The 26,204-nt window shown below is 39.4% G+C and overlaps 1 protein-coding gene across 2 annotated transcripts in view; it reads right to left on the bottom strand.

Annotated features, from left to right (window-relative positions):
• Positions 1–10,753: 10,753 nt before the first annotated feature.
• The window catches only part of LOC109935169 (alpha/beta hydrolase domain-containing protein 17B-like), a 68,449-nt gene continuing 52,998 nt past the window's right edge, over positions 10,754–26,204 (bottom strand). The window contains exons 3-4 of one of the 2 annotated variants that reach the window (XM_020533840.2): positions 23,192–23,371; positions 10,754–14,166 (exon numbers count right to left, since the gene is read on the bottom strand). In XM_020533840.2, the coding sequence (XP_020389429.1) occupies positions 13,938–14,166; positions 23,192–23,371 (409 nt within the window). In that variant the 3' untranslated portion in view covers positions 10,754–13,937. The remainder of the gene's footprint in view (positions 14,167–23,191; positions 23,372–26,204) is intronic. The other variant, XM_048614325.1, reaches the window with a different exon arrangement.

Genomic DNA, 26,204 nt, shown 5'->3' with positions numbered 1-26,204 from the left:
GAAGGGTCTAGGCCCAAAACGTCAGCCTTCCTGCTCCTCTGATGCTGCTTGGCCTGCTGTGTTCATCCAGCTCTACACCTTGTTATCTCAGATTCTCCAGCATCTGCAGTTCCTATTATCTCTAAACCCTGTGGCAATTTGGAACAACCGCTCTCAGCGACAACAATAACAGCATTGTTGGCCTATAGAATGGGGTGAACATACAGAATAACAGATTCGCAGAGGGTTCTGTCAGTGAAAGATGACCAGTACTGTAAAATCATTGTAATTCCACTATTGCTAACTGTGGACAATAACTTGCACTTCCTGCTATTTTCTGACAGATGTTGAGGTACAATTCAAACAAGTGAAGAACATCACGTATACTAGAAATCATGTAGCTCTTGTTTGAAGAGTGTTGGGACAACTGTTCAGTTAGTTGCCCGTTTCCTGATGGACTGCAAAGAAGATGCTCTACTATTTGATGAGAATTGGCCATCCAGCACCGCGTCTCCTGCCCCAATCCCCAATAATTACAATATACACATTTCTGTGATGAACACACTTATTCTTGTAACTCTATCTCAACTCCATGTGCACTGGTCAGCCAGAAGATGCAGGGATCTTTCAAAATCTATGCTGTAGGTTTTCACACGGTCAGGGACATACACTTCTTCATTACCCTTTTACTGGAGGCTGAGCATGGTTACAGTAAATGGTGATAAGGGGAACACTGTCTGTTGTTTTCCAAAACTCTCATTATCCTAAAGCTTTGGTTGGCATACAAGTCCAATATTCAACAGTCAGCTTGCAAGTAGGGGGTTGTTCAAGTACTCAGGGTATTTTCTGTACATAGATTTGAAAGTAGCAATGCAAACTTCTTTTAAAAAAAGTGTGGTATAGCTTGGAGGCTGTATCAATCCCAGTGCTAGACAATGTCACGAAGGCTTACTGCACATAAACGCCTGTCCTTGGACTACTTGGCTGAAGGCAAGTTGCATGGTTCAACATAATTGCCTTATGATCAAAAGTGGGAAGGTCAGAATGTGGTTCCACAGTGCACAGTCCTTCCCTCCCAGCTGGAAATGTGCATCAACGAAGGGCCTGGTTTGCATGTAACCGGTGATTTAACTTTGGAGCCATTTGGGGTTCTGAAATGGAATATGGACCAACCAACCTCTTAGAGGTGAGAGCAACACCAGCTATGCCAAACTAACATAATAAAACAAAAACCCAATAGTTCAATCAAGTGAAGGGCATAACAATATAACTGCAACTCCTGTATAAAGGCCAATTGTGAAAAAGGCTCAGTCAGTTGTGAAGTAGATAATGCTGCAGTATTTGTTGAGAGCTGTTCTCGTACATTTGTAGGGTTCAAGGAGGTTGTTGAGGCAGTAACTCTGTGGCACTGAGGCTATGGAGAGACTCGAACACCAGGGTGAGAGTTTTAAGTCTGAGGTATTGACGGAACTTGAACCAATGTAGGTCAATGAAGACGGGATGATAAAGAACAGAATTTGGTGGGAGTTTAGAATACAAGCACTGTGATAGCATGATGACTGTACACTACATTCGAAAGCTGCAGACAGGGTAGGCTAATGGGAGATAGATGAAAGATGCAATTTAATCTGGTTAGATGTGAGGTAATACATTTATAGGAAGAGCCTGATAGTCATCATATTACACAAAGGATGAGATTGCACTAGAGGATACTGCCAGGAAGAGAATTTTAACAATGTGGAATTGGGGTTGTCCTCTTTAAGACAGGAGGCACAGGGGAAATTTAATGGAGACATATAAAATTGCGTGGTATTGATAGAGTACATTGGAACAGCCTATTTTCCTTAGCAGAGAGGCCAATGGAGCAGAAAGCCAAGGACATATGTTTCAAATAATTAGCAGAAGAATTAGAGGGGTTGAGAAGTGCATTTTTTCAACCAAAGTGCAGTGGGCTTCTGCTTCTCACCGCCAAAGGTAATACAAATAAGATCCCTTACACTGTTTAAAAAACACTCAAAATTCACTTGTCGCATAACCCTCAGGGCTACAGACCAAGAGGTGGAAAATGGGAGGAGGCCGGAACACACTTTCAGCCAGCACTGACACTTTGGTTCAAACCGTCTTTTGAACTGATGTTATGTTTTGTTTGTATAAATCAATCCCTTTAAAGAACAAATTCAACCCAAATACTCCATTCACCAATGGCTGAGAATCCTATAAATAACCTGGTTTAATTTGAAATGCGGCATTTATGCATCACCTTACTAGATCTCCCAAATACAATGGTCTTTTTCAGAAATGGTTAACAACATTTCTAAATGATAAAAATATTTTATTAAGTGGTGTTGCTAATTGATCTCTCTTGGGAAAATATTTGTTATTTTAGATTCTTACAAGATCTATGTGAAATTGCAGTGTGGCTTGTACATCATTTCATACATTCATTGGTAAAAGTTTGTAAATGCTACTTACCCCACTGTAACCATGTCAAAGCTCTGCAAGTTCACATCATTTACTAAATCTTATTAAGTCCCCAATCAACATAACCTCCCAGCTCAGTTGCCCAGTGTGACCTGATAGATATCTTTAAGATTATGAAAGAGTTTGATATGGTAGACATGGAGGTGTTTCTACTCATGGGGAAGGGGTGGAGGAATCAAAACCAGGGGCCAAAATATGATTATCATAAGGTCCAGTGGCAAGAACGTGAATATCACCCGAGTGGTTGAGACAAGGATACATTTAAGAGAAGCTAATCACTTATGGGAGAAAGGAGTAGAAAGTTATGCTTGTGGGATGGGAGGGATTTCTTCTTTCCCTACTATGTATATTTGTAAAACATATGAAAATATGCAGCAAAACATCCTAGCTGCTTTACAGGAGGGTTAACAAAATTTGATGCCAAATTTGAAGAAGATACACAAAAGGAGAAAACCAAAAAGTTTTCAAAAAGACACATGCTTTAAAGAGTATCTTAAAGGAGGAAAGAGAAGTAACAAAGCAGAGAGGTGTAGAAAGATTCAGGAGCCTAGGGCCTACACAGCTGAATTTCTAGCAACTGATGGTGGGAATGATGAAAATTGTGCATATTCAAAAGGCCAAGATCAGAGGAGTGTAGCGATCTTGGAAAGCTATGCTCTACTTTCATGTCTCAGGGCCTGATTAAATAACAAAATCTATGCTCTAAGCAAAAGTTAGAACCTTCCTGCATGTCCCTCTCCTGAACCATCTACTTCTGGATCTTAGGGAAGGTGGAAACTTTAACTTCAGCTAATCTGAAGAACCCAACAAAAATATAAATAGGAGCAGGAAGCTTTGGCGATTGCCAGTAATTCTATTCTTAAATCATAGAATCCCTACATGGAAGCAGGCCATTCGGCCCATTGAGTCTACGCTGACCTTCTGAAGAGCAGCTTACCCGGACCCAACCCCCAACTCTATCCCTGTAAACCCACATTCCCCATGGCCAATCAACCTAGCCTGTACATCCCTGGTCCCTATGGGCAATTTAGTATGGCCAATCCAACTAACCTGCACATCTTTGGGCTGTGGGAGGAAACCAGAGCACCCAGAGGAAACTCACACAAACATGGGGAGAATATCTGTGCAGTTTGCACAGTCACCCCAGGGTGGAATTAAACCTGGATCCCTGGCGCTGAGGCAGCAGTGCTAACCACTGAGCCACCAGGAACGAAACTTTTAATCAAAGCTGTGATGCGGTCTTTAAATTAAATTTCTTTATTAGATAACTGTAAAAGGTTACAACCTCTTTTTAAAAGACCTGAGAAACACTCAATTTCATCTTTCAAAAGGAAAAACAAATAAGAACATAAGAACTAGGAGCAGGAGTAGGCCATCTGGCCCCTCGAGCCTGCCCTGCCATTTAATAAGATCATGGCTGATCTTTTTGAGACTCAGTTCCACTTACCCGCCCACTCACCATAATCCTTAATTCCTTTACTGTTCAAAAATTTATCTAGCCTTGCCTTAAAAACATTCAGCGAGGTAGTTTCAACCGCTTCACTGGGCAGGGAATTCCACAGATTCACAACCCTTTGGGTGAAGAAGTTCCTCCTGACCTCAGTCCTACATCTGCTTCCCTTTATTTCGAGGCGATGCCCTCTAGTCCTAGTTTCACCTGCTAGCGGAAACAACCTCCCTGCCTCCACTTTATCTATTCCCTTTGTAATCTTATATGTTTCTATAAGATCTCCCCTCATTCTTCTGAATTCCAATGAGTATAATCCCAGTCTACTCAGTCTTTCCTCATAATCCAACCCTCTCAACTCTGGAATCAACCGAGTGAGTCTCCTCTGCACCCCCTCCAGTGCTAGTATATCTCTTCTCAAGTAAGGAGACCAAAACTGCACACAGTACTCCAGGTGTGGCCTCACCAGGACCCTATACAGCTGCAGCATAGCCTCCCTGTTTTTAAACTCCATCCCTCTAGCAATGGCAGACAAAATTCCATTTTCCTTTTTAATTACCTGCTGCACCTGCAATCCTACTTTTAGCGATTCATGCACAAGGACACCCTAGTCCCTCTGCACAACAGCGTGCTGCAATTTTTTACCATTTAAAACATAGTCCATTTTCCTGTTATTCCTACCAAAATGGATAACCTCACACTTATCAACACATAAATCACATGAAAGATAGCCCTGCTCAGATTGGCTGCTTGTCATAATTGATACACACATTTCTGTATATTACAATGAGTAGGAAATTAATTTCAAAAGAATCCTGACTTGTAATTTACTTTTAATCTGTTCCTATAAGCTGAACCACATAGACCAATAAGACCATATGTGCAATCCACGGTCAGTCTTAGCTAGGAGTAACAGCAGGATTGCTCCAATTAACCTCAATACTCCAGTTTAGAGAGGGAAGGAAAATCATTAAGGAGTACTGTGATATGCTTCCCTCTTGGAAGTGCATGTCTACTGCTGCTGGATGAAAACATGATTACGTTTAGCTGGGATGCAACCCCAAATAATCAAGATCAGTCGACATGCTCAGTCAGGGTCACACATGAACAGTAACTAATTGGTTGATTATCGTAAAGTAAGGGTCCAAAAAACTGTAGATCACTGTGGCTTTAGGAGAGGTCAACATTTTTCAGAAGTATAAACAGACTGACAGTCTAAAAAACTTGAAAGTCAAGATATGACTTGTACTTAATATAAAATTTTTGTTATTAATAGAACGTGATTTTGGCTCACTGAGACAGAGGACTGAGATCCTGCCCAACTACACGAGTTAAGCATTCAAGTTGAAACTTCAGTACAGAAGAGGAATATGGTCATAGCTATGTCCTTTTATACAAAATATTAAAGCAAGACACTCCCAGCTGTTCTGGTGAAAATAAAAGAAATTGTGAATGCATAGTTTGTCATCTCCTAAAATTCTGCAGTAGTCCAAGCAGATTGAAGGCTGTTAAGTGCAAACTCACTGTTTATAAAAAAAAAGGAAAGAACAGGAAATTACAGACTGGCTAGCCTATCAGTACGTAAAAACCTAGAATCTATTACAAAGGATGCAATAATAGGCCAATTGAAAAATATCAACGGAATTAGACAAAGTCAATATGTATTCACCAAAACGGAAATCATTTTTGAAAAAGGTAGACTGTTGTCTTTAGATTTTCAGAAAGCTTTTGAACAAAGTCTCACGTAAGAGTTTAGTGTGCAAGACTAAAATATGTGATTGGGGGTAACATACTGGATTGAGAACTGGTTTGCTGACAAGAAACATGAATAAATGGGTCTTTTTCAGAATGGAAGGAGCTAATTAACAGGGTACCAGAGATATCACTGCTTGGGCCCAGCTTATATATACAGACAGATAGTAGGAACTGCAGATGCTGGAGAATCTGAGATAACAAGGTGTAGAGCTGGATGAACACTGCAGGCCAAGCAGCATCAGAGGAGCAAGAAGGCTGACGTTTCGGGCCTAGACCCTTCAGAAAATTCTGAAGGAGGGTCTAGGCCCAAAATGTCAGCCTTCCTGCTCCTCTGATGCTGCTTGGCCTGCTGTGTTCATCCAGCTCTACATCTCTATATACACAGACAATTTGGAGGAGGGAATCGGACATAAAATTCCCAAGTTTGCTAATGGCAGAACTACAAGAATTGAGAGTGGTGATGAAAAATAAGAGAGATTTCAAGGCAATTTGGACTAATTGAGTGAGTGGGCAGATACAGTATCGTGTTTCAGTGTGAAGTAATCTATTTTGATGGGAAAACAGAATAGCAATGAATTACGGTATTATGGGTAAATGATGGATTACAAAATGCTGGTCTACGAACAGACCAGGGTTCCCTTGTACATCAGTCACTGAAAACAAGTATACAAGTGCATTTGAGTGCACGAGTGAGGATGTCTTGCTTCAGCTTTTCAGGACCTTAATGCAACCACAAATGGAGTAACATCTTAAGTTTTGATAACCTTAAGAAACGATATACTTGCTAATTTGAGGATGAGAGTTCCACAGATTCTTAGCACCTCAAAAATAATTCTCAACTGTCTTGAATTGGTGATCTCTCATTTTTAAATAGTGACTCCAAGTTCTAAGCTTGAACACAATCTAGGCTGACACTTAAGTAATGAAGGAATGCTGAGGAGTTAAACTACAAATGAAGAAGTGTTGAGATTTTTTAAAAAATCCACAGTAATACATGCAATGGAGGAGTAGTGCCCTGTTCCATATTTATCCCCAAACCATCATTAAATGATCATTGGCCTTACTGCAGTTTTCAGCATCCTGCTGTGCACAGACTGGCTAGTGCTTCTTCACGTACTGATTAGTGGGCTCTCAAGATGTTTGAGGATTTGAAATGCTTTAGGACATTGTGGTCATGTGAGGCACTTGTACATCAACGCAGCGTTTTTATCACTAATATAGCAGTTGAAATATTATATCGAAACTGGCAATGTGTTGGCAATAATGAAAATAAGAATTTGTATGCCTGTTTTGGTTGCACTAGAGAGTTTCACCGTCTGCCAAATCAAACTGCTCCAGTGCTAAACATAAGTTAATGTAGGCATTGCTTCAGGAACTATATGGGAGTTAATGGAAAAGTATCATAGAGCCTTGTAAACATGAGGACAGGAAAAGAGGATAAAAGGCCCATAACACATGATTTAGTTGTAGAAAACTAAACATTGATGATACGTAAATAAAGGAAGAGTCAATTCTAAGATTACTTGACACTCGTTTAGAATTATACAATATTGTTTTTAAAAACTTCATACAGTAATTTTGTAAATTAGGAGGTACAAGATAGCTGACAGTCTGGTACTAGTGAAAATTGCCTACCATGTAAATATTAGGCAAAATAGACAGAGTTGGGTCCCTCCCCAATTACAGGAGTGGGGAAGTGGCTGTGTTAAGGTAACCTTATAAAAACTTCAGAGTCGGTTGTTTCATTATGGATCATGACATGGTGTTTCAGGTGGAACTAAATGTTTGCCAAATGATTCAAAGCATAGGAAGTTCTTTTAGCATTCTATTCAAATGACCTGCTCCTATTCCTTATGATCTTAGATTACTTGATTATTCAAAATTTTAGCTTGTGTGGCCCTATTGAGTGCAGATTGGCTGCTGTATTTGACAACACACTTGAAAAGTAACTCATTAGCTTGAAGAAAAATCATTTTGGCAGTTAGCAAATAGCAAGTTGCAAGACATTCAGTACTTAAAAGGATTAATTTATGCTATTTTATTTCAGTGACATGCATCCAAAACACTTGCTTCAGTTGTTTACTGTGGGTCTCTTTAGAGCCTTAATTAACTACATCCATGCAAGCTCTCCCTCTTTGTGTGTCATAAGTTAGAAATTACTGAAAAAAGCTCATAATGAGCATGTACAGGATAAACAGAAAATGTGGGCTGTTAAAAATACTAAAAGTATGAATAATAAGTCAGCAGTAGGAAAATCCCTAAAGACTACCAACCTTGGTAATTAAAGCAGTAGCCTGACCTGAATTTGTGGCATTTTCACAACATATTATTCAACCACGTTCTACAACAATAAAGGCTTCAGTTTTACCATTTTATAATTGTCATTATGTCAAGAGAAAATATCCTTAGGTAAGTAATTTAGGTATCCTTAGGTAAGGCCTGGTCTTTCTCTATGCAGAACTAATTTGAGATTTGTTATAACAGTTGTATGCTGCAACAAATAACAGATGACAAGATGACAGAATATTATAAAACCTTCCCTCAAAAGATGAGTGTTTAGCGCATTAAAATGTCCAAAAGTTCCCAGTTGTTGTCTCATTAATCTCAGGTTTATAATAATCTTCAGATTTATTTTCGACCCAAAAAACTTATTTCCTTAATTCTTGAATGTTTGTGTTCATGTCTGCAACGTTAATCTCATTTATTTTCCTGACGTGACTTGCTTACAATTGTCCTCAATGAGGAAGCAGTTTGCACCTCATTCCCCATTCACCGGTGCCCCTTGCCAGAAGAGTCGTTTCTCTTGTCTCTGGTTTCAGTTGTTGACTGACCTGATGTTCAGGATCCGTTTCTTTCTCTTTCTTGCAAAAGAATTAAACCAGGAGGGCTGGTCTAACCCAACATCCACAAAGCAAGTGAAAGAGCCAAAAGTTTGGTTTTTCCTCTTCTCACATCCTTGATGAAACACCCGAGTTGAGGGTGGGAAAACTCAGATGTGGACCTTAGCATCAGCAATGCTGTAGCATTCCCAAGAGTAACCTTAAGCACCATATTTTGGAATCTCCAAGCCAAGCTAAAGAATTCCTATTTGTTTGACATTTCTCCCCATTCAAGCACATCTACAAAATTCAAAAAGCTCAGGGACAGCTTAATAGAGGTAAATCTCAGGAATTCTGAACACAAGCAATGGTACTGCCAGCATTTAACCCAACAACTTACCAAGAGAGGAAACTGGTATGTTTCATGCTATGTTCAAACTAGGATCAGCCAAGATATTAATGGAGCTTGCAAGTTACTAAGTTTTTGTAATAATTTGTACAGTTTAGTCACCTTGCTGTAGGAAGGATGTCATTAAATTGGAGAAGGTGCAGGATTTACTGGAGGATTTGAATTATAAGGAGAGGCTGGGACTTTCTCCCTAGAGCGTAGGAGCCTGAGAGATGATCTTACAGAGGTTTATAAAACTGAGGGGCATAGATAAGGTGAATAGCAAAGGTCTTTTTCCTAGGGTGGGGGAGTTCAAAACTATAGAGCATATTTTTAAGCTGAGAGGAGAGAGATTTAAAAAGGACTTGAGGGACAACTTTTTCAGAGGGCGGTTTTTTTTTTATGTGGAATGAACTGCCAGAGAAAGTGGTCGATGTAGGTACAGTTACAGCATTTAAAAGACATTTGGACAGATACATGAATAAGGAGGATATAGAGGGATATGGGCCAAATGCAGGTTAAATGGGACTGGTTTAGTTTAGGAAAGTTGGTCAGCTTGTACGAGTTGGGCCAAAGGATCTGTTTCCGTGCTGTATGACTCTGACTCTAAATTCAAAAGGATGAATCTCAGCCTACAGTGACAAGTCTACCCTCTAGGCTCCATACATGAGCCAAGCATTGGTTATTCTCAGGCAGTATCCTGTAGTGGTCCTACTCTGCCTGATTCAGAATGACGAGGAAGAAAATTCCTTTGCCGCTCATGTTAACTTAAAGCCAGATTCCCACCTCCCAGGAGAATAATTACTAGTTGGTCCTTAACTCAAAAGGCCAGAGAGGATTGAGAATTAGATTTTATTGTCACATGTACTCAAGTACAGGGATACACGAGTACAGTGAAAAGTAGTACAATGTACTATTTACAGCGCCATCTTAGGTACAAAGGTGCCTCAGTACAAAATCTTAGGTACAAGTTAGAGAAACAAAGAAATCAACTTAAAAGTTTAGCATTACAGTCCTTCTAAAAAGCAGAGAAAGAGAGAAAAAAAGCAGACGGAGCAGATGAGTCCACACTGGGCTTCAACTTGGGTCCGCGCTGGGTTTCACTGAGATAGACAGCAGGAAACAGGAGATACTCATGAGCGTAATAACCAGCGCGGTTCAGCAGAAACAATGTGAGTGCACTGCCACATCCTTCTGACCGAAAGCATTGACATGTCCACCGGGGGTTCTCCAGTTAAGATGTACAGAGCCTCAGCTATAGTTCCTTGTTGCTCTTGTAGGTTTCTGTCTTTTTTTTGTATTGCTTATTAGGTTCCTAATCCAGCTAGATTAACACACATTCAAATGTAACTGGACTTCCTTTAGAATCCCTCAGGGAATTCTGTCATTGCAAATTGTTCATATAACCTTGACAACTGTGGAAGGACCACACAAAAAAAAAAAATTATACTGTGTCAGCTACCTCGATGTTAGAAAATGCAAGGAACATTTCTAATTATTACACCCTTTAGTCATCTGTCCAGTAGCATAATACAGCATGAGGACACCACCTTAAAGAGTGTTTTTCAAGTAGTGAGTGCAGCAATTAGGTATGCAGATGCACTTGGCAAGAACACATTCCCATTTGCCAAAAGCAGGAGTGTGATGGTTCTTTGAGAAATGCCTGAATAACCCCAATCCCTTACAATGCCATCCGATATATCATTGGCTGAAGGGTGCCCTTCATAAATAATAAACATAGCTAGACAATATGGTAAGCGACTGAAATTAGCAGCCAATAACAAAAGCCATTTCACCCATACGACAAGTCTTCAGTTTGCTCTAAGTACGCTTCACAATATCAGTGATCCCATAATAAAATGATATAAAAACTTTGTCAAAATGTTTTAAATTTTCAGTTAAATACGTTTAATATAATGTTGCAATAAAGTTTTTTGTCATTGTTGCAAACAATAATTGTTTCAAAATAGAGAACAATCCAGCGGCAAGGCTGCTTACAGCGGCCTTAAAGGGAAAAGGACATGTAGTGACCAAAAGTATTTTAACACAGCTGGCTAACATTTACATTCAATCTCTTGTGCTTGGCTCCCATTTTACCACTCTTGATGATTACACCATTTTACTTTTACAAGTCTGTTATCCGTTCACCATTAAAAAGGTGTTATTTTAGGGGTGAAACGTCAGAATTACAGCACTCCTGGGAACACATACAGCAAAGCTGCATAGTCTCAATCTGTGATTGTCCCAATTTTGAGATACACAGCCCTAGTTCTCAACAGGGAGTGAGACATTGGGATCCTTAGCCCTTCGTTTCTCCATCACCTGTTAACTACCAACTTAATGTGAAGATTTAGAGATGTGCAATAAAAATTAATAATTAAAAAATGCATCTTTACATTAGAACAAATGTTCTATTTAAATGATTTCTATCATCTGATACTGGGCACATCCACATTTATATCATCATGCACATATTATGGAGCCTTTAAAAATATGAACACCCACAGGGTACACAGAGCATTACAGCCCAGAACCAAGAAATTAATCAATGACCCTTAGTTTAGCATAGAAAGTAGTTTGTGATATTAGTATGCAAAAACGTAATGTTTAACATAGATGTTAACTTGTTTAAAACAAACCAATTAATTAAAACAGACTGGAGAATACCCTGTTCATGCATTACGTGCTTGTTTACTAATATCACAAATTCTAGACAGTATACACTTAAATTTAATGAAATTGCCCACCCAATTATTCAATTGTTCCCTCCTTTCCTGGTGCCAAGCATGCATTCTATATCACCAGTACGAATTGGTTATTTTAATCAATGGATTATTCTTCATTTGTGAACCTAGATTGGGAACATTATCAGGCTATTCAACACTGAGGAGCATCACAACCTAGTGTGATCCCATCCTCACTCAATATCTATACATTTAAGCAAGTCATTGGGCTAATGACGAGAAGACTGATTTGCCCCTTTGCTAGACCAATGGCATCGTAAAAGCCATGAGTGCAGAGACAGGGAATCAAATCTAGTTCATTTCCTGGATTGTATAGTGATGTTAGGCTCAGTATAATTCTGGGTACTCAACCTCTCTCCTCTAACTTAAGTGTCAGACATTTATGAGCATTCAATCCTAATTGCTGATACTTACAGAATTAGTGGAATATCAGCTTTATTCCGTTGCTCGTGTTTCTGGTGTTTGTAGATCACAAAAATAACAAAAAAGAAAGCTCATTTAGCACACTGGGAAAAGTGGTAGTGTGGATTTGAAACTGTGACTTACTGCACACCCTTACTGATCATCACTATGTTGATTAGATTATGGCCATGTTTACCATTCTGGTGATGCTGAAGAATAACATTGACAATCAATCTCAATGGGCGACAGTAAATGAGATGGATTTTTGTTTTTGCCTCTCCAGTTTTCTCCTTTCCTCTCCTGAAAGCATGCACCTCATACAGGATCAGTTCCACATGTGCTAGCTGCCCTCACCTCATCCATTAGAATATTTATCATTTGTAGGCCTAGAATGCAAGTGCTGACTTCGTTGAAAGGGGCAGGGAAGGGGCAAGTTGGAAAGCATGGTCAAGCCTGATCCTGTTCTCACCCAACACCAACAACATCTACACAATAAGTAGCAGCAATCACTGGATAGCAATCAGGAGTGGAAGCCCTCGCTGATTTTATTTCATCTTGTCTCATCCAAGAACAACAAGATTTCTAGCTCCTACCTCATTTCAGCTGAGATCAGCTAACTCAGCAGAAACTCAGACCTAGGATCCTCCTGGTCTATAAGGCTCAGTTTCACACTGTGCAGTACACCTAACCACACTGAACCATCAGGGGAAGTTTCTTAGAGATAGATCTCAGAATCCATTTAATCTTGATTGCTTTGGACAGCTTACAGTACCAAAATACAGGCCACAAGCAGCTACACTTAAACTTCAATGAAAATGCCAGTTTGTTGCGATACAACTGAGGAATAATTCAGTGCCCTTAACAATCTCAATGCACCAGATCTGTGGTGTGAAAGGCACCACTGCATTATAAATTAGTCAGATTCTGATACTCCAAATGCTTGTAAATGCACCCCAAATGAACACTGAAAAATCCTGACCTAATGGCTGCAGGAATGGCAGAAGTAACGTGCAAAGACCAAATTTAAGATATTGGTACACTGAACTGGCTACTAAATTCACTTTGTATTCACAGCCTTAAACTAAACCACATCTGAAACGAATTTCAGCTTTTTTCCCCCCTTACATAAAACATCTTTTCCAAGTTGGGTCCTTTTCAATCATGTTCTCATCGATTATTGTCTCAGGCATTCTTTTCCAAGAAAGATTCAATTCTATCCTGCTCGACTGAACCATTTTTAACTCTCACTATCAATAAGTCACAGCTCAATTTAACATCTGGAGCTTGCTGACAGGATATAATATCTCCAAATCCTCCCTTACTCTTCAGTGTACATTTAAATGGTACCAAGAGGTGGCAGCTCATAGGAGTATGGGAAGAGCTATGATACATCACAAACTGATATTAATATTACACATCAATATCCTCAGTATTAAAAAGGGATGAGAAAAACAGTATGGAGTCTTGTCTCTTTAAGAGTGGAGCCCTGTGTTGTGATTACATTGGTCTTTTTGGGAGCTTTCCTGTGCATTTTTAAATGAGATCATCTTTCAATTTATATTCCAGGATGACTTAACTTAATTTGAAGAAATGAAATTGATTAAAAATTGCCATAGTACTGTTTTTCTTTTAGCCAAGACCACAAAAGGGCATCACATCAGAAGACCCATCTCCTAAAGGGACAAGTTCAACTTTATTCTGGTTTTAACCTCACAAATCGAAAACTGACAATTTACTACAGTTGTAAGTAATTAGCAATACTCTCCAGGCTAACTGCTGCATCGCATCTGTCTTCTATGTTTTACCCGCACTAGCACCCAATGTGAATTTTAAAAAAAATCATGGTTGTGTTTGTATTTCCGATGCTATCCAAAGTTCTCCTGAAAAAATAGACTTTCCAAAATGTTTGTTCTTGGTTCCATTCAATTCCGTTGCACATTTACCAGTTCGTAGGAGATAAACTTTCGGAGCCGTTCCAGGTACTGGCTGTACAGTTCAATGTCATTGTGACCAGCCCCCTCCACCCACAGTGGCTCCACTGCCTTCATGCAGCGTTCATACAACGCCAAGCCATGGGAGAAATCGATCACTTCATCCTCAGTGCCATGTATGATCAACACAGGCGATGTGATCTTGGAGATTTTGTCAATGCTGTAAAATACAAGAAAACTAAGTCATGGTGTCAAAGTAAAATACATCTCAGTTCATGCAATGTAAATAAGAATGTATCAGTCCAGTGTGGTGAATTTTATTTAAGATCACTTATAAAGGAGTGAATTTATTTTTTTCCCCAAATTTCTCTCTTCCATTTAAAGTATGACATTAGTTCAATTCACATTTGCTTCCTCACCTTTACCTGACGAAAGGAGCAGTGCTATGAAAGCTTGTGATTTCAAATGAACTTGTTGTATTATAACTTGGTGTTGTGTGACTTCTGTCTTTTTCCACCTCAGTCCAACACTGGCACTTCCACATCAAGATCACCAAGATGAATGTTCTTTGTATGATAGTTCAGAGGGCTAGTCATTCTGCCGTGTACTGTCAGTTAATTTGGATGAACAGACATTACCAAAGGTCATGTTGATACCCTTCTGTCTCCACTCAGTCATAGTTCTAAGCCTTTGGGTCACCAGCACATAAGAGAAATTTTACTCAGGCCTCTGCCAGAATTATATGGGTAGAAGGGAGAAAATACACTGCAGTGGCATTTTGTTTTTAATTGCAGACCTTTCTTTTCTCTACTGCATAAAGAGTCCAGCATAGAACTTGGGAAATGGCAGAAAAACTAAGATTTTTGCCTTCAATTTATTCCCATCCAGATTTGTATGACTTCGCTGGAGCAGTCCTGCGGAAAACTGGGAGAGAGGCAAGAACACACCAATACATGTTTCACAACACAGAGCCAACCCCCGTCTCATATCCCAGAATATCAACCATAATAGTAAAACATTTTTTTAAAAATATGATTTCCAATATTAGGTATTTAAAGAGTTAGTAGTGAAACAAAGCAAATGTCTATTTTACTCCAATTTGTTTGTAAAATAGAATGAAGGCATAGAAAAGCTAGTTCACTAATTTAGGCACACTATTTCCGATTTGTTTTTAATTCACTTGTGGTATGTGGGTGTCACTGGCTGGGCCAGCATGTGTTACCTGTCTTGACTACCCATTAGGTGGTGGTCATAAATTGTATTTTGACCTGCTGCTGTCCATGTACTGTAGGTAGACTGACAATACCATTACGGAGGGAATGCCTGGATTTGGAAGGAGTGGCTATATATTTCCAAGTCAGGAGGGTGAGTATCTTTAAGGGGAACTTTGAGGGTAACAGTGTTCCCATGTATCTACTGCCCTTATCCTTCCAGACAGTAACAGTCATGCATTTCGTAGGTGCCAAGGACCCTTGATGAACTGCTGCAGTGCACCTTTTGGTACACACTGCTGCTACTGAGCACTGATGGAGAGAGTGAATGTGGCAGCAATCAAGTGGGCTGCTTTATCCTGGATGGTGTCAAGCTACAACTGTTGTTGCAGCTGAACTCATCTAAGCAAGTGGGGAGTATTCCATCATGTTTCTCAATTATGGCTTGTATAAAAGTGGACAAACTTTGGGGAGTCAAGTGGCAAGTTATTTGTTACAGTATTCCTAACTTCTGACCCCCTCCTGTAGACACTATTTATATGGCTAGTCCAATTCAATTGGATTATTCAGCAAGCCACAATCAGCAACATTCATTCCTTTAATTTTCAGGTGTGATAACAGTTTTGCTGTACAGCCAGACAGAGCCCACAGCAGCCCTGTCCTGGCATGTGCAATTCTGATGGTGAATTGTTACGCAGACTATTCTTGGGATTTCATAATCACGCTATCACTTGCTTGCTTATAACTCTCCCAACCCACTGTCCACATGACTGTCCTGATCTGCCACACACTCTGCATCAACAGAATGTGTCAGCCTAGGCAAACTGGTGGCCCAATTTAATCTTTATCATTTGTGAACTTCTTTTGGCCTATGATTTAAATTCAGGGTTCAGATTACATGTCAACATGATACACCAGCAGTTCAACAAGGGCAGACAGCAAGGCCGGGGAGTCCATCAAGGTGAAAGCAGCAGGTATTCAGAGAGTTGGGCAAGGTAAATAGTGGAAAAATCAGAACATTATACCCACAAAATTACTTTGGGGATTTTAAATGAAGGAATTGCCTACTTATTTTAAATGAGTTTATACTTCAGTTAAAACAGCAATAAGAAATACCACTGAAGGTGTTAAACTCTTGCACGCTAACATGAACATGAATTTCAATGATCACATCTGACTAGTTCAAAGGATGAACTGGAATGCCAGAATGACCAAATTATTGATGTTATTAACCAGTTTTATATTTACCTTTTTGAGCAGTATTGGTGAATTCTTTCAAGAAAGTCATTCATTTATTATGGCAGCTTACAAACATTCATCAGATTCCTTGTTAATACTGACATTTCTAGGAGTCCTGCCATTATAAAAATAATGACATACCCCCAAGGATCGCTAGCAAACATTAAGTCTTAGGTACCCTGTCTGGACATCTACAGAGAAAGGGTAACAGTGCTATCATTGTAGCAAATGTTTTATTAGTATACAATAGAAATAAGATGCCAGTTAGTCAACAATAAAGAAAATTCTTCATTCATATATAATAGTTTATCTAATTTCTCAGAAATGTTAAGTACTCCAAATATACTGAAGTACAATTATATTTTTGTTCTCTGCCTACATAAAGATAGGGAGTGCTCAAATCTGATCAGATGAACAAATCTGGAGACCGATTCCTGGCAGACAAAAGCACACTGTTTGAAAACCTCTCGTATCAGGCGATTGCTTTAAAGTAAACCATTGTAGCACATCTCAGATGACGTGAAGAGAAATGGTCATCATGCAAAACTTCTTCACATGTTTTAAGATTGTACAATGATATCTATGCTTGGCAACGTCATATGCTGAAGTCTGCTTCTTTAGGTCAGATAGGACTAGTTAGTCCTGCAGTTTCTGATAGTGGGTTTAAACAAATGTGTCACCAAAATGTCTGCATAGTTGGTGGAGAATGAAACATTTAAATAAAGGAAATATATTTTGCTGTAATCATTTCTTACCATAGGGTTGTTAGGGGTGTCAGTCTAATTAGATAGCTCTTTCAAACAGCCAGCACACAAGGACAATATGTCAAATGACCTCCTTCTGTGCTGTGCAATTCTAATATAAAAAACAGAAGACATCTTCCCAGTACTCATCAATGGCGGGCCTACACTAGGCACTGGGGTGTATGTGATAGGAATCAAGGATGTCATATTCTTACATTTTTCCTCCTTTGGCTCCTCAGGAACCTATTCAAACACAAGTTCGGATTATCTGTACATAGGATGGTATACTAGATATTCTCCCTCCAATCACTGGTTACAAAGATGCTGTCATAAACATACTTTTTAATAAACAATTTTATTAAGTTGTACGTTTGCTTATCCCAGACAAGAAGCCACTAAAAACAACTTCCATAATGAAAAGTGCCAGATTCTACCACTGTCACTATTCCTAAAAATAATGATGCTTAAGCTCAGTTAGTGGCAGTGGAACCTCACTTTTTAAATATATAATGGATTTCAGAACTGCTGCTGCATCACAAGCCCACATTAGGTATAGATATAATCTGTATACAGAAGGCCTCCCTCTGTACAATCCAGGTCAAAGCTGGAAAAGCTATTTCAAATGAAACAATAATCACCACTTGGAAGCAGCTCTAGGTCAACCTATGAAGACTGAGAAACAACTATTTGGGAACTTGAGGATAAGTCTGCGCACCACTACATACTTATATCTGCACATGAAATGAGAGAGATGTGCACCACCAATAACCTGTGCTGTTCTACATACTGGAACATCTGACATGTGAACGATGTGTACGCAATGCTGCAGCTGGGTTCAGGTCGAAGGTTTCATGGAAACAGTTGACAAATCACTTCTTTCTTACTACAAATTTAAAACATGATCTTAATTCCCAAAGACAATGACTCAAATTATGCAGGAAATAATTGGAAGGGAGGGGATACCTGTGAAGTGGTATTTTAGAGATGCATATGGCAAGTAAGGGCATAGAGTCAGTGTGAAACAGCACGGAAACAGACCATTTGGTCCAACTTATCCATGCCAACTGGATATTCTTAACTGATCTTGTCCCATTTGCCAGCATTTGGGCCATATCCCTCTAAACCCTTGCTATTCATGTACCCATCCAGATGCCTTTTAAATACTGTGATTGTACCCACCTCTAACATTTCGTCTGGCAACTGATTCCACAAAACACACCACCCTCTGTGGAAGTTGTCGTCCCTCGGGTCCCTTTTAAATCTTTACCCTTTCAGCTTAAACCTATGCCCTCTAGTTTTGGACTCCCCCACCCTGAGAAAAAGACTTTGGTTATTCACCCTATCTATGCCCCCATTATTTTATAAACTTCTATAACATTACCTCTCAGCTCCAGACACTCCAGTAAGAAAATCCCCAGCCTATTCAGCCTCTCCCTATAGCTCATAGCCTCCAATCCCAGCAACAAGCATGTCAAATGCCTTCCTCACCACCCTGTCTAGCAGTGACAAAAACAAAGTTGCTAGAAAAGCTCAGCAGGTCTGGCAGCACCTACCTCCCTATTTTCTGCATATAAACTGACACGAACTACCCCACCCACCTCCCTATCTTCTGCATATAAACTGATATTTTCCCAGTCACCAGACCCGAAACGTTAACTGTTTTTACCTTCGCAGATGCTGCCAGACCTGCTGAGCTTTTCCAGCAACTTTGTTCCTGATTTACAGCATCCGCAGTTATTTCGGTTTTTGTTCTGTCTACCAGTGACTGCACTTTCAACGAACTATGCACATACATCCCTAGGTCTCTTTGTTTGGCAACACTCAACAGGGCCCCACCATTAAGTGTATAAGTTCTTCTCCAATTTACCTTACCAAAAAGCAACACCCACAATTATCTAAGTTAAACTCCATCTGCCACTCCTCAGCCCATTGGCCCATCTGATAAAGGTCCCACTGTACTCCGAGTAACCTTCTTCACTATCCACTATACCACCTATTTTGGAATTATCTGCAAACTTACTGACCGTATCTCTTTTGTTCACACCCATATCATTTACATAAATTATGAAAACAGCAGACCCAGACCAAACCTTGTGGCACACCACGGGTCGCAGGCGTCTAGTCTGAAAAACAACCCTCCACCTCCATTGTCTGTCTCCTACCTTCAAGCCAATTTTGCATCCAATTGGCTAGCTGTCCCTGGATTCCATGTGATCTGACCATGATAACCGGACTATTATGCGTAACCTTGTCAAATGCCTTGCTGAAGTCCATACAGCCGTCTACCGCTCTGCCTTGCATCAATCTTCTTCACCACTTCTTCAAAAAGCTCAAACAAGTTAGAGAGATATGATTTCCCATGCACCAAGTCATGTGGACTATTCCTAATCAGTCTTTGCCTTTCCAAACACATGCAAATTCTGTGCCTCAGAATCCCCTCCAATAACTTAACTACTACTGATGTCAGGCTCACCGGTCTATAGCTCCCAGGCCTTTCCTTACCACCTTTCTCAAATGATAGCACAAGATTAGCCAATCACCAGTCTTCCAGCACTTCATGTGGCTATCAATGACACAAATGTCTTAGCAAGGGGCTGAGCAATCTCTTCTCTAGCTTCCCACAAAGTTCTGGGATTCACCTGATCAGGTCCCAGGGATTTATCCACTTATGTGTTTAAGGTCTCCAGTACCTTCTCTTCTGTTACACTGAAATGGAATAGTTGGTATATAACAGTAACGTGCAAAAATGGGACAGTGACACATTCAAAATAATGAAAACTAATCTCAAGGTTTCGCAATCACAAATCACTGGGTGCAACAATGACTTCAAGATTCCTCTGGATAGATGAATTAAGTTGGACCTTCCTCAGACATCACTATTTTGCAAACTAATACACACTGAAGAAACGTGTATCAAAATGTTAGATTCTCCTGGTATTTTTCCCCCTCAAGATTTAACAGAAGACTATTGGACCACGAACAAATCTGAAACCAACACAAATTGTTCTTGTGGAACCAGACAATTTGGTCCAACCAGTCCATGACAGCACATGTCATCCACGTCAACAGTGGTCATAATTCTATGTGCCTGTCTTGTTTCCATGTCTCTTTATTCCCATTTCTTTCACCCACCTGACTCAACAGGGGTAAACTCTAATGCCAGTTCTCTGTAAGTCACATCATGGCCAATTCAATGTGATTCCAAATTTCTTAACTATACTTAATAATGTTGAGGTTGGTTGGCTTGCCAAGCTGGTTTGTTGTTCTGCAATCAACCAACCTCAACACCCACAACCCGAGTTACAGATCTGCTCCAAAACCTTATATTTTAAAAAATATTTCTAGCTATTTTAATTTAGATCTATCCTCATCTATTTTTATATTTATTAAAATAAAAATCCATGGGTTTCAGCTTTGAAAATTAACAGTGAATAAGAATCTACAGCAGTTTGGAGAGAACACCTCAGTTATATTACCCCTCAATATACTACTCATCCTAGGTATGCAAAAATGTTTCTCCTGTCCTGTGCTAATCTTTTACCCATATTCTAGACCCCTCATCCACTCAAAACAATCTAGTATTGCCTCACCAAGACAATTTTAAACAAATTATCCTTACATTATCAATCATATAACTTGTATTTGCATTTCCTCATATCAGGCAGCATCTTACCGAATCTTTGCTGTTCTGTCTCAACATCTCTCCTATAGCACGCAAGCCAAAACTGCAATGGAGATCTCTCAAAGGATATATATGCAATGTTACATCATAATTTTTATTGTGTACACCTTCTGCCACAAAACTCAGTCATCAATTTTATTTTGCATGTTTTAAATTAGCATTACTGCTCTGAAATGTTGAGTTTAAAGTCTCAAAATTAAATCTCCATACTAATGTACACTAAATTGTTTGCTCTAAACTACATTCCTTCTTAAAGATGCAGTACTATTTTAAGCTTTGGATTCAAAATTTCACCATCTGATCAAAATTTCCTTATAACTCATTTTAGCTTCCAACATGATAACCTATATCATCTGTTCTTGTTAATAAAGCATTAAATGTAAAATTTTGCAAACAGCTTTGGAAACAGAATCTTCGGTGTGGGAGGTTTAATCTTTGATTTACCATTATGATGCTTGCATGGCAAGCTGCTACATTCTGTAGGCAGAGAACCTCCTGCAATTGTGATTGATAATTAATACTGATAATTGTGGTTTTCACCATCCGTTTCCACTGGTTTATTAAGGATATACTCACACTACAGCTACAGCATTGAGGAAAGTGGCTTGGTTCCCATAGTGCAATGTAAATGAAGTCTGAATCTGGCATCAGGGTTCAACCAGCATGAAAGTAAAACTACAGGTGGGTATGCATGAACATGTAGAAACGAAAATTATAAGAATGATAAAAGTTGGCATGGAAAATCTTGCTTGACCAACTGAATAAATTTTGAGGAGATAAAAAGAAGGAAAACAGAGATGGAATGCAGTAGATATAATTTATTTAGATTTTCAAGAGAGCATTAGTAAAGTGTTCCATAATAAACTAATGAATAAGGTCTGGAATGTGAACAAAAATTCAGGAAACATGTTGCAGACCGAATTGCTGGATTTCAAGACAGGAAGGAAAGGGTGGGCATAAAGGGTAGTTATTCAGAGTAGTGGAAGGTGCAAGTGGTGTTCTACCGGGATCAGTACTGGGACCACAGCTGTTCACAACTTAAATTAACAATTCAAACTTTGAGATCAAAAACAAGTTCTAAATTTACAGACAACACAAATTTGGTAAGAACAATGAATGTTGAGGAGGACTGTATCAAGTTAGAGGAAGGCATTAATAAACTTGTAGAAAGGGGAAATAAGTGTCAAATAAAGTTCAACATAGATAAATGTTAAGTTGCATATTTTGGGAGGAAGAATAGGAGATCACTTATTATTTGGAAAGCGTTAGTCCAGGTGCAATAGATAAACAAAGGGATTAGAACACAAATGCACTAGTCAGCAAATACTGTGCCATAGGTTAGCAATGACATCAAAAAAACAAACAAGTACTTGGCTTTATTTCCAGAGATATAAAATTGTAAAGTAGGAAGATTACACCACCTGCACTGAACCTCGGTTAGACTACAGAGTACTACACCCAGTTCTGGTCACCACACTGGAATAGGGATTCCAAGGTATTAGAGCACGTGTGGAGACGACGTGCGATGGTAACACCCAGGAATAGATGGATACATATATCACAAGCGCATTGCTAAGCTAGGCCGCTCTGTGCGTGTGCGTGGCCATGAGCGCACAAGAGAGGGGTGGGGGGTGCACAAGCATGAGAGGGGAGGGGGAGCCAGTAAGCGCGTGGAGAGAGGGAGATACTGAGCATGCGAGAACAAGTTTGAACTAAATAGAGATCATCAATATAAAGACAGTTAGAATAAACTTATCTAAAAAGAGTAATAAGAATGCAGTATTCTTTACTACAGGGCCTGGTTGAAGCAAATATAGATGTATTCAAGGGGAAGCTAGATAAACATATGAGGGAGACGGGAATAAAGGGTTATAATGATACATTTGGATGAGGATGAATGAGAATGGGGAATAAGCATGGCATGGTCTGGTGGAGCTAATTGGCCTGTTTCAGTGCTGAATGTAATCCTATGAATTATATGCAATAATGCACTACCAGATAAAAATGTATATATCTATGATGCAATAATTGTGTTGAAGGTGGTCTATACTTGATAGATTCAATCATCTGCAGCACACTTCATTTTGTTGGCCATTTACAGAGCGATTTACTATCTATAATGACACATGCATTTATTGCTAAGATTAGGCTAGGTTAGATGCCTTGAGTTAGGGATTTTGTGGCACAGGTAGTGCCACTACTTCTGGACACAAGGTCTGGGTTCAAGTTCCACCTGCTCCAGTCAATGTCCCAATGCATCGGTACAAGTTGATTAGAAATATTTAGATGCCTTGAGTTGTCACTGTGAAGGGACAAGGTGAGAATTGACAAGGAATCACCCTCAGTTGAATCACAGAAGTGGGCACTTACTTGGGGAATGCATCAAAGCAGTATGTTTTCTTTGTGTCTGGGAATGCCACCCTCATTCCTGAGGTTAGGGGAGAATGCAGAATAACAGCAGCACACTCATACCGGGAAGCCAAATCAACGGTTGGAACGGTACCAATACTTTGTCCATACAATATAATGTTTTCAGGACTTATGCCATATCTGTAAGGAAAAGGAAATCAAGCATGAGAGGGTCATCGTTTAACAGATCCCAACTACTTCAAAATGGTTCCTTCTTTTATCCCTTTTAATCTAAAGCCATTTCAGCATCCACGAGCTGCTCAGATTAATACCCATTACAATTGACCTTGTCCGAATTCAGAAATCAATCCAATAATTTAAAAACAAAAGCAAGCAAATCTGCAATCTACATTTAAAAAAAAACAAACAATCAATATTTATATAACACCTTCCGTAGTCTCAGGACATTCCAAAATGCTTTACTTGAGTTGGGATCATATTGTATATTTGTTAACTTTAAAAGGTCACCATGTTCACAGAATTTTCCCATAAAGTGCAAGGAGATGAATGATCAATGATACAGAATATGGAATTTTTTTTGCTCAAAACACAATGAATAATAATCATTCTTCTTGACACAGTATTATGAAAGCCTTCATGTTCATCTGAACAGACAGAACCTTGGACCAGGATCTCACCCAAGAAAACATCTTTGGCTTTGTGGTACTCTCTCTGCACCATGAGACAAACTTGCAATGAACATGTTCAACTGTCACAACAGCAAGATCTACTCTTAGTAGCCCTCATAAGTATGCACGTGAAAGGGATTTCCTTTTTTCTATTTGTGACAATGCTGTTGTTATAACTGGTGACAGAAGATGCAACTTCTGCTTGGTACTGTGTAGTACAACAGATCTTGGACAGAGCTGAAAGACAGAACAGGTACAGCACAGGAGGCCATGCAGCCTGCTGTGCTTGTGTTGCTCACATAGCCCCACTCTCCTGTACTTTCTCAGTCCTGCAAATTTTCTCATCAGCTGCTTATCAAATTTTCTTTTGAAAGCCACAAATGAATCTGTTTCCACTATGTTCTCAGGTAGTGCATTCTTAATTCCTTCATTTTACCATCAATGGTTTTTTTTTAACCAATCACCTTCAATGTCTCTAGGATTTCAACTCCTTGGCCATTGGTTACAGTTTTTCGCCACCTACTGTTTAGGCACATCAGGATTTTGAGCACCTCCATCAAACTGCCTCTCGATCTTCTCTTCAAGGAGAATACATACATTTTCAAATTTATCTTTGTAATTGAAATTGACTTCAGGCCATTCTTGAAACCATTCTGGTAAATATTTTCTAGACCTTCTCCAATGCCTTCATATTTTCCCAAAGTACAGTGCTCAAAATAAGTAAATACTGCAGTTGAAGCCATACCAGTGTTATAACATGGTTCATCCGTAGGGTATTTCCTTTTGTATTGTATGCCCTTATTTATAAAACTTATAAAAAGAAAACATATGTAACTTCATGCTTTTATACATTAAATCTCATCTGCCAGATGTCTGCTCATTCCAACAGCCTGTCTTATATCTTTTTGAAGTTAATCACTATCTTCCATGCAGCTCATAACACTTCAAAATTTACCAACGCAAGTAGAAACTTGTGTCCTAGGTCAAATAATATCTTCAAGAAAAGCAGCAATCCTAGCCTGACCCATGGGGAACCCCATCGTACATCTTCCTCCAGCCTAAAGAAAGATCAACCATTCACCACTACTGTTTCCATTATTTTGTCAATTTCATACCCAAGCTGGCACTGTCTTTTGATCCCACAGGCATCAATACAATAAACAACACTCCGAAGTTAAAATTTAACCACTGGCAGCAAGTGGAAATCAGATATTGAAAACAATATTTCTCAATTTTATATATAATTAAGTTCTACATTTTCAGGAAACAGTGATGGCTGGAATTTATTGCAAATGATACAGTATGAACCAGAATGCATTGTTTCAAATGAATACTTTAAACCTTAATCAAAAAAATACTTTAAAATTAAACTCAAAGTGGTGCAATAGGTTTCCGTGAAACTGCAGACATACTTTACTGAAAGGCATGTGTGTACAATGCCATAGTAACTTTATGATTGCACAGTTCTTTAAGGAGTAAACCTCTTAAACCTCTGCATTTTTCCAAAAGAAAAAATCACAAAATAATCCTTCCATCCTTATCTCAGGTAAAGAAACATTTATAATGATCTAGAGAACACCAAATGTGCGAAAAATGGGCTGTTTAACACTTCAGAGGTTCACTAAGTGGACAGCGTTCAAAGAATGCATGCAACTTCCTTACTCGAGAGCACATTAGACCTTGAATCCATGAATTTCACCCTACATAGAATCCCTAGTGTGGAAACAGGCCATTCAGCCCAACAAGTCCACACCAGCTCTCCGAAGAGCATCCTGCCCTAACTCCTTCCCCTACCTCTGCATTTCCTCATGTTTAACCCAAACATCCCGAGACACTACGGGCAATTTAGCATGGCCAATCCACCTAGCCTGCACATCTTTGGACTGTGGGACGAAACCGGAGCACCCGGAGGAAACCCACGCAGACACGGGGAGAATGGTCAAACTCCACACAGATAGTCACCTAAGGGTGGAATTGAACCCAGGTCCCTGGCGCTGTGAGGCAGCAGTGCTAACCATTGAACCACCATGCCGCCCCAAATACTTCAATAGACATCAGCTTCTGTGCATGCTGTCAACCCTTCCTTTCAGTGGCTCACAGTTCAATTTGATTATTAACATTTCAACTTCCAACACAAAACATGGTAATTTCAGTGGTCAGTGTTGGCCTACATTACATCATTAGAGTATGGCTTGAAATTAATAACATTTTGACCCAGATTTTAAAGTGCTATGACTGGGCCAAACAAACACTTGCAAAATCTCTTGCATTCAAGAAACACAAAATGCAAACCAGCAGAGATCACCAAGTGATGTCTCAATCTTGAGCAATAACTGGCATTTATT

This window comes from Rhincodon typus, chromosome 29, assembly GCF_021869965.1.
Source record: "Rhincodon typus isolate 14 chromosome 29, sRhiTyp1.1, whole genome shotgun sequence".
Lineage (NCBI taxonomy): Eukaryota > Metazoa > Chordata > Chondrichthyes > Orectolobiformes > Rhincodontidae > Rhincodon > Rhincodon typus.
The sequence above is the reverse complement of the archived record's forward strand: the minus strand, read 5'-3'. Positions and strand labels throughout refer to the sequence as shown.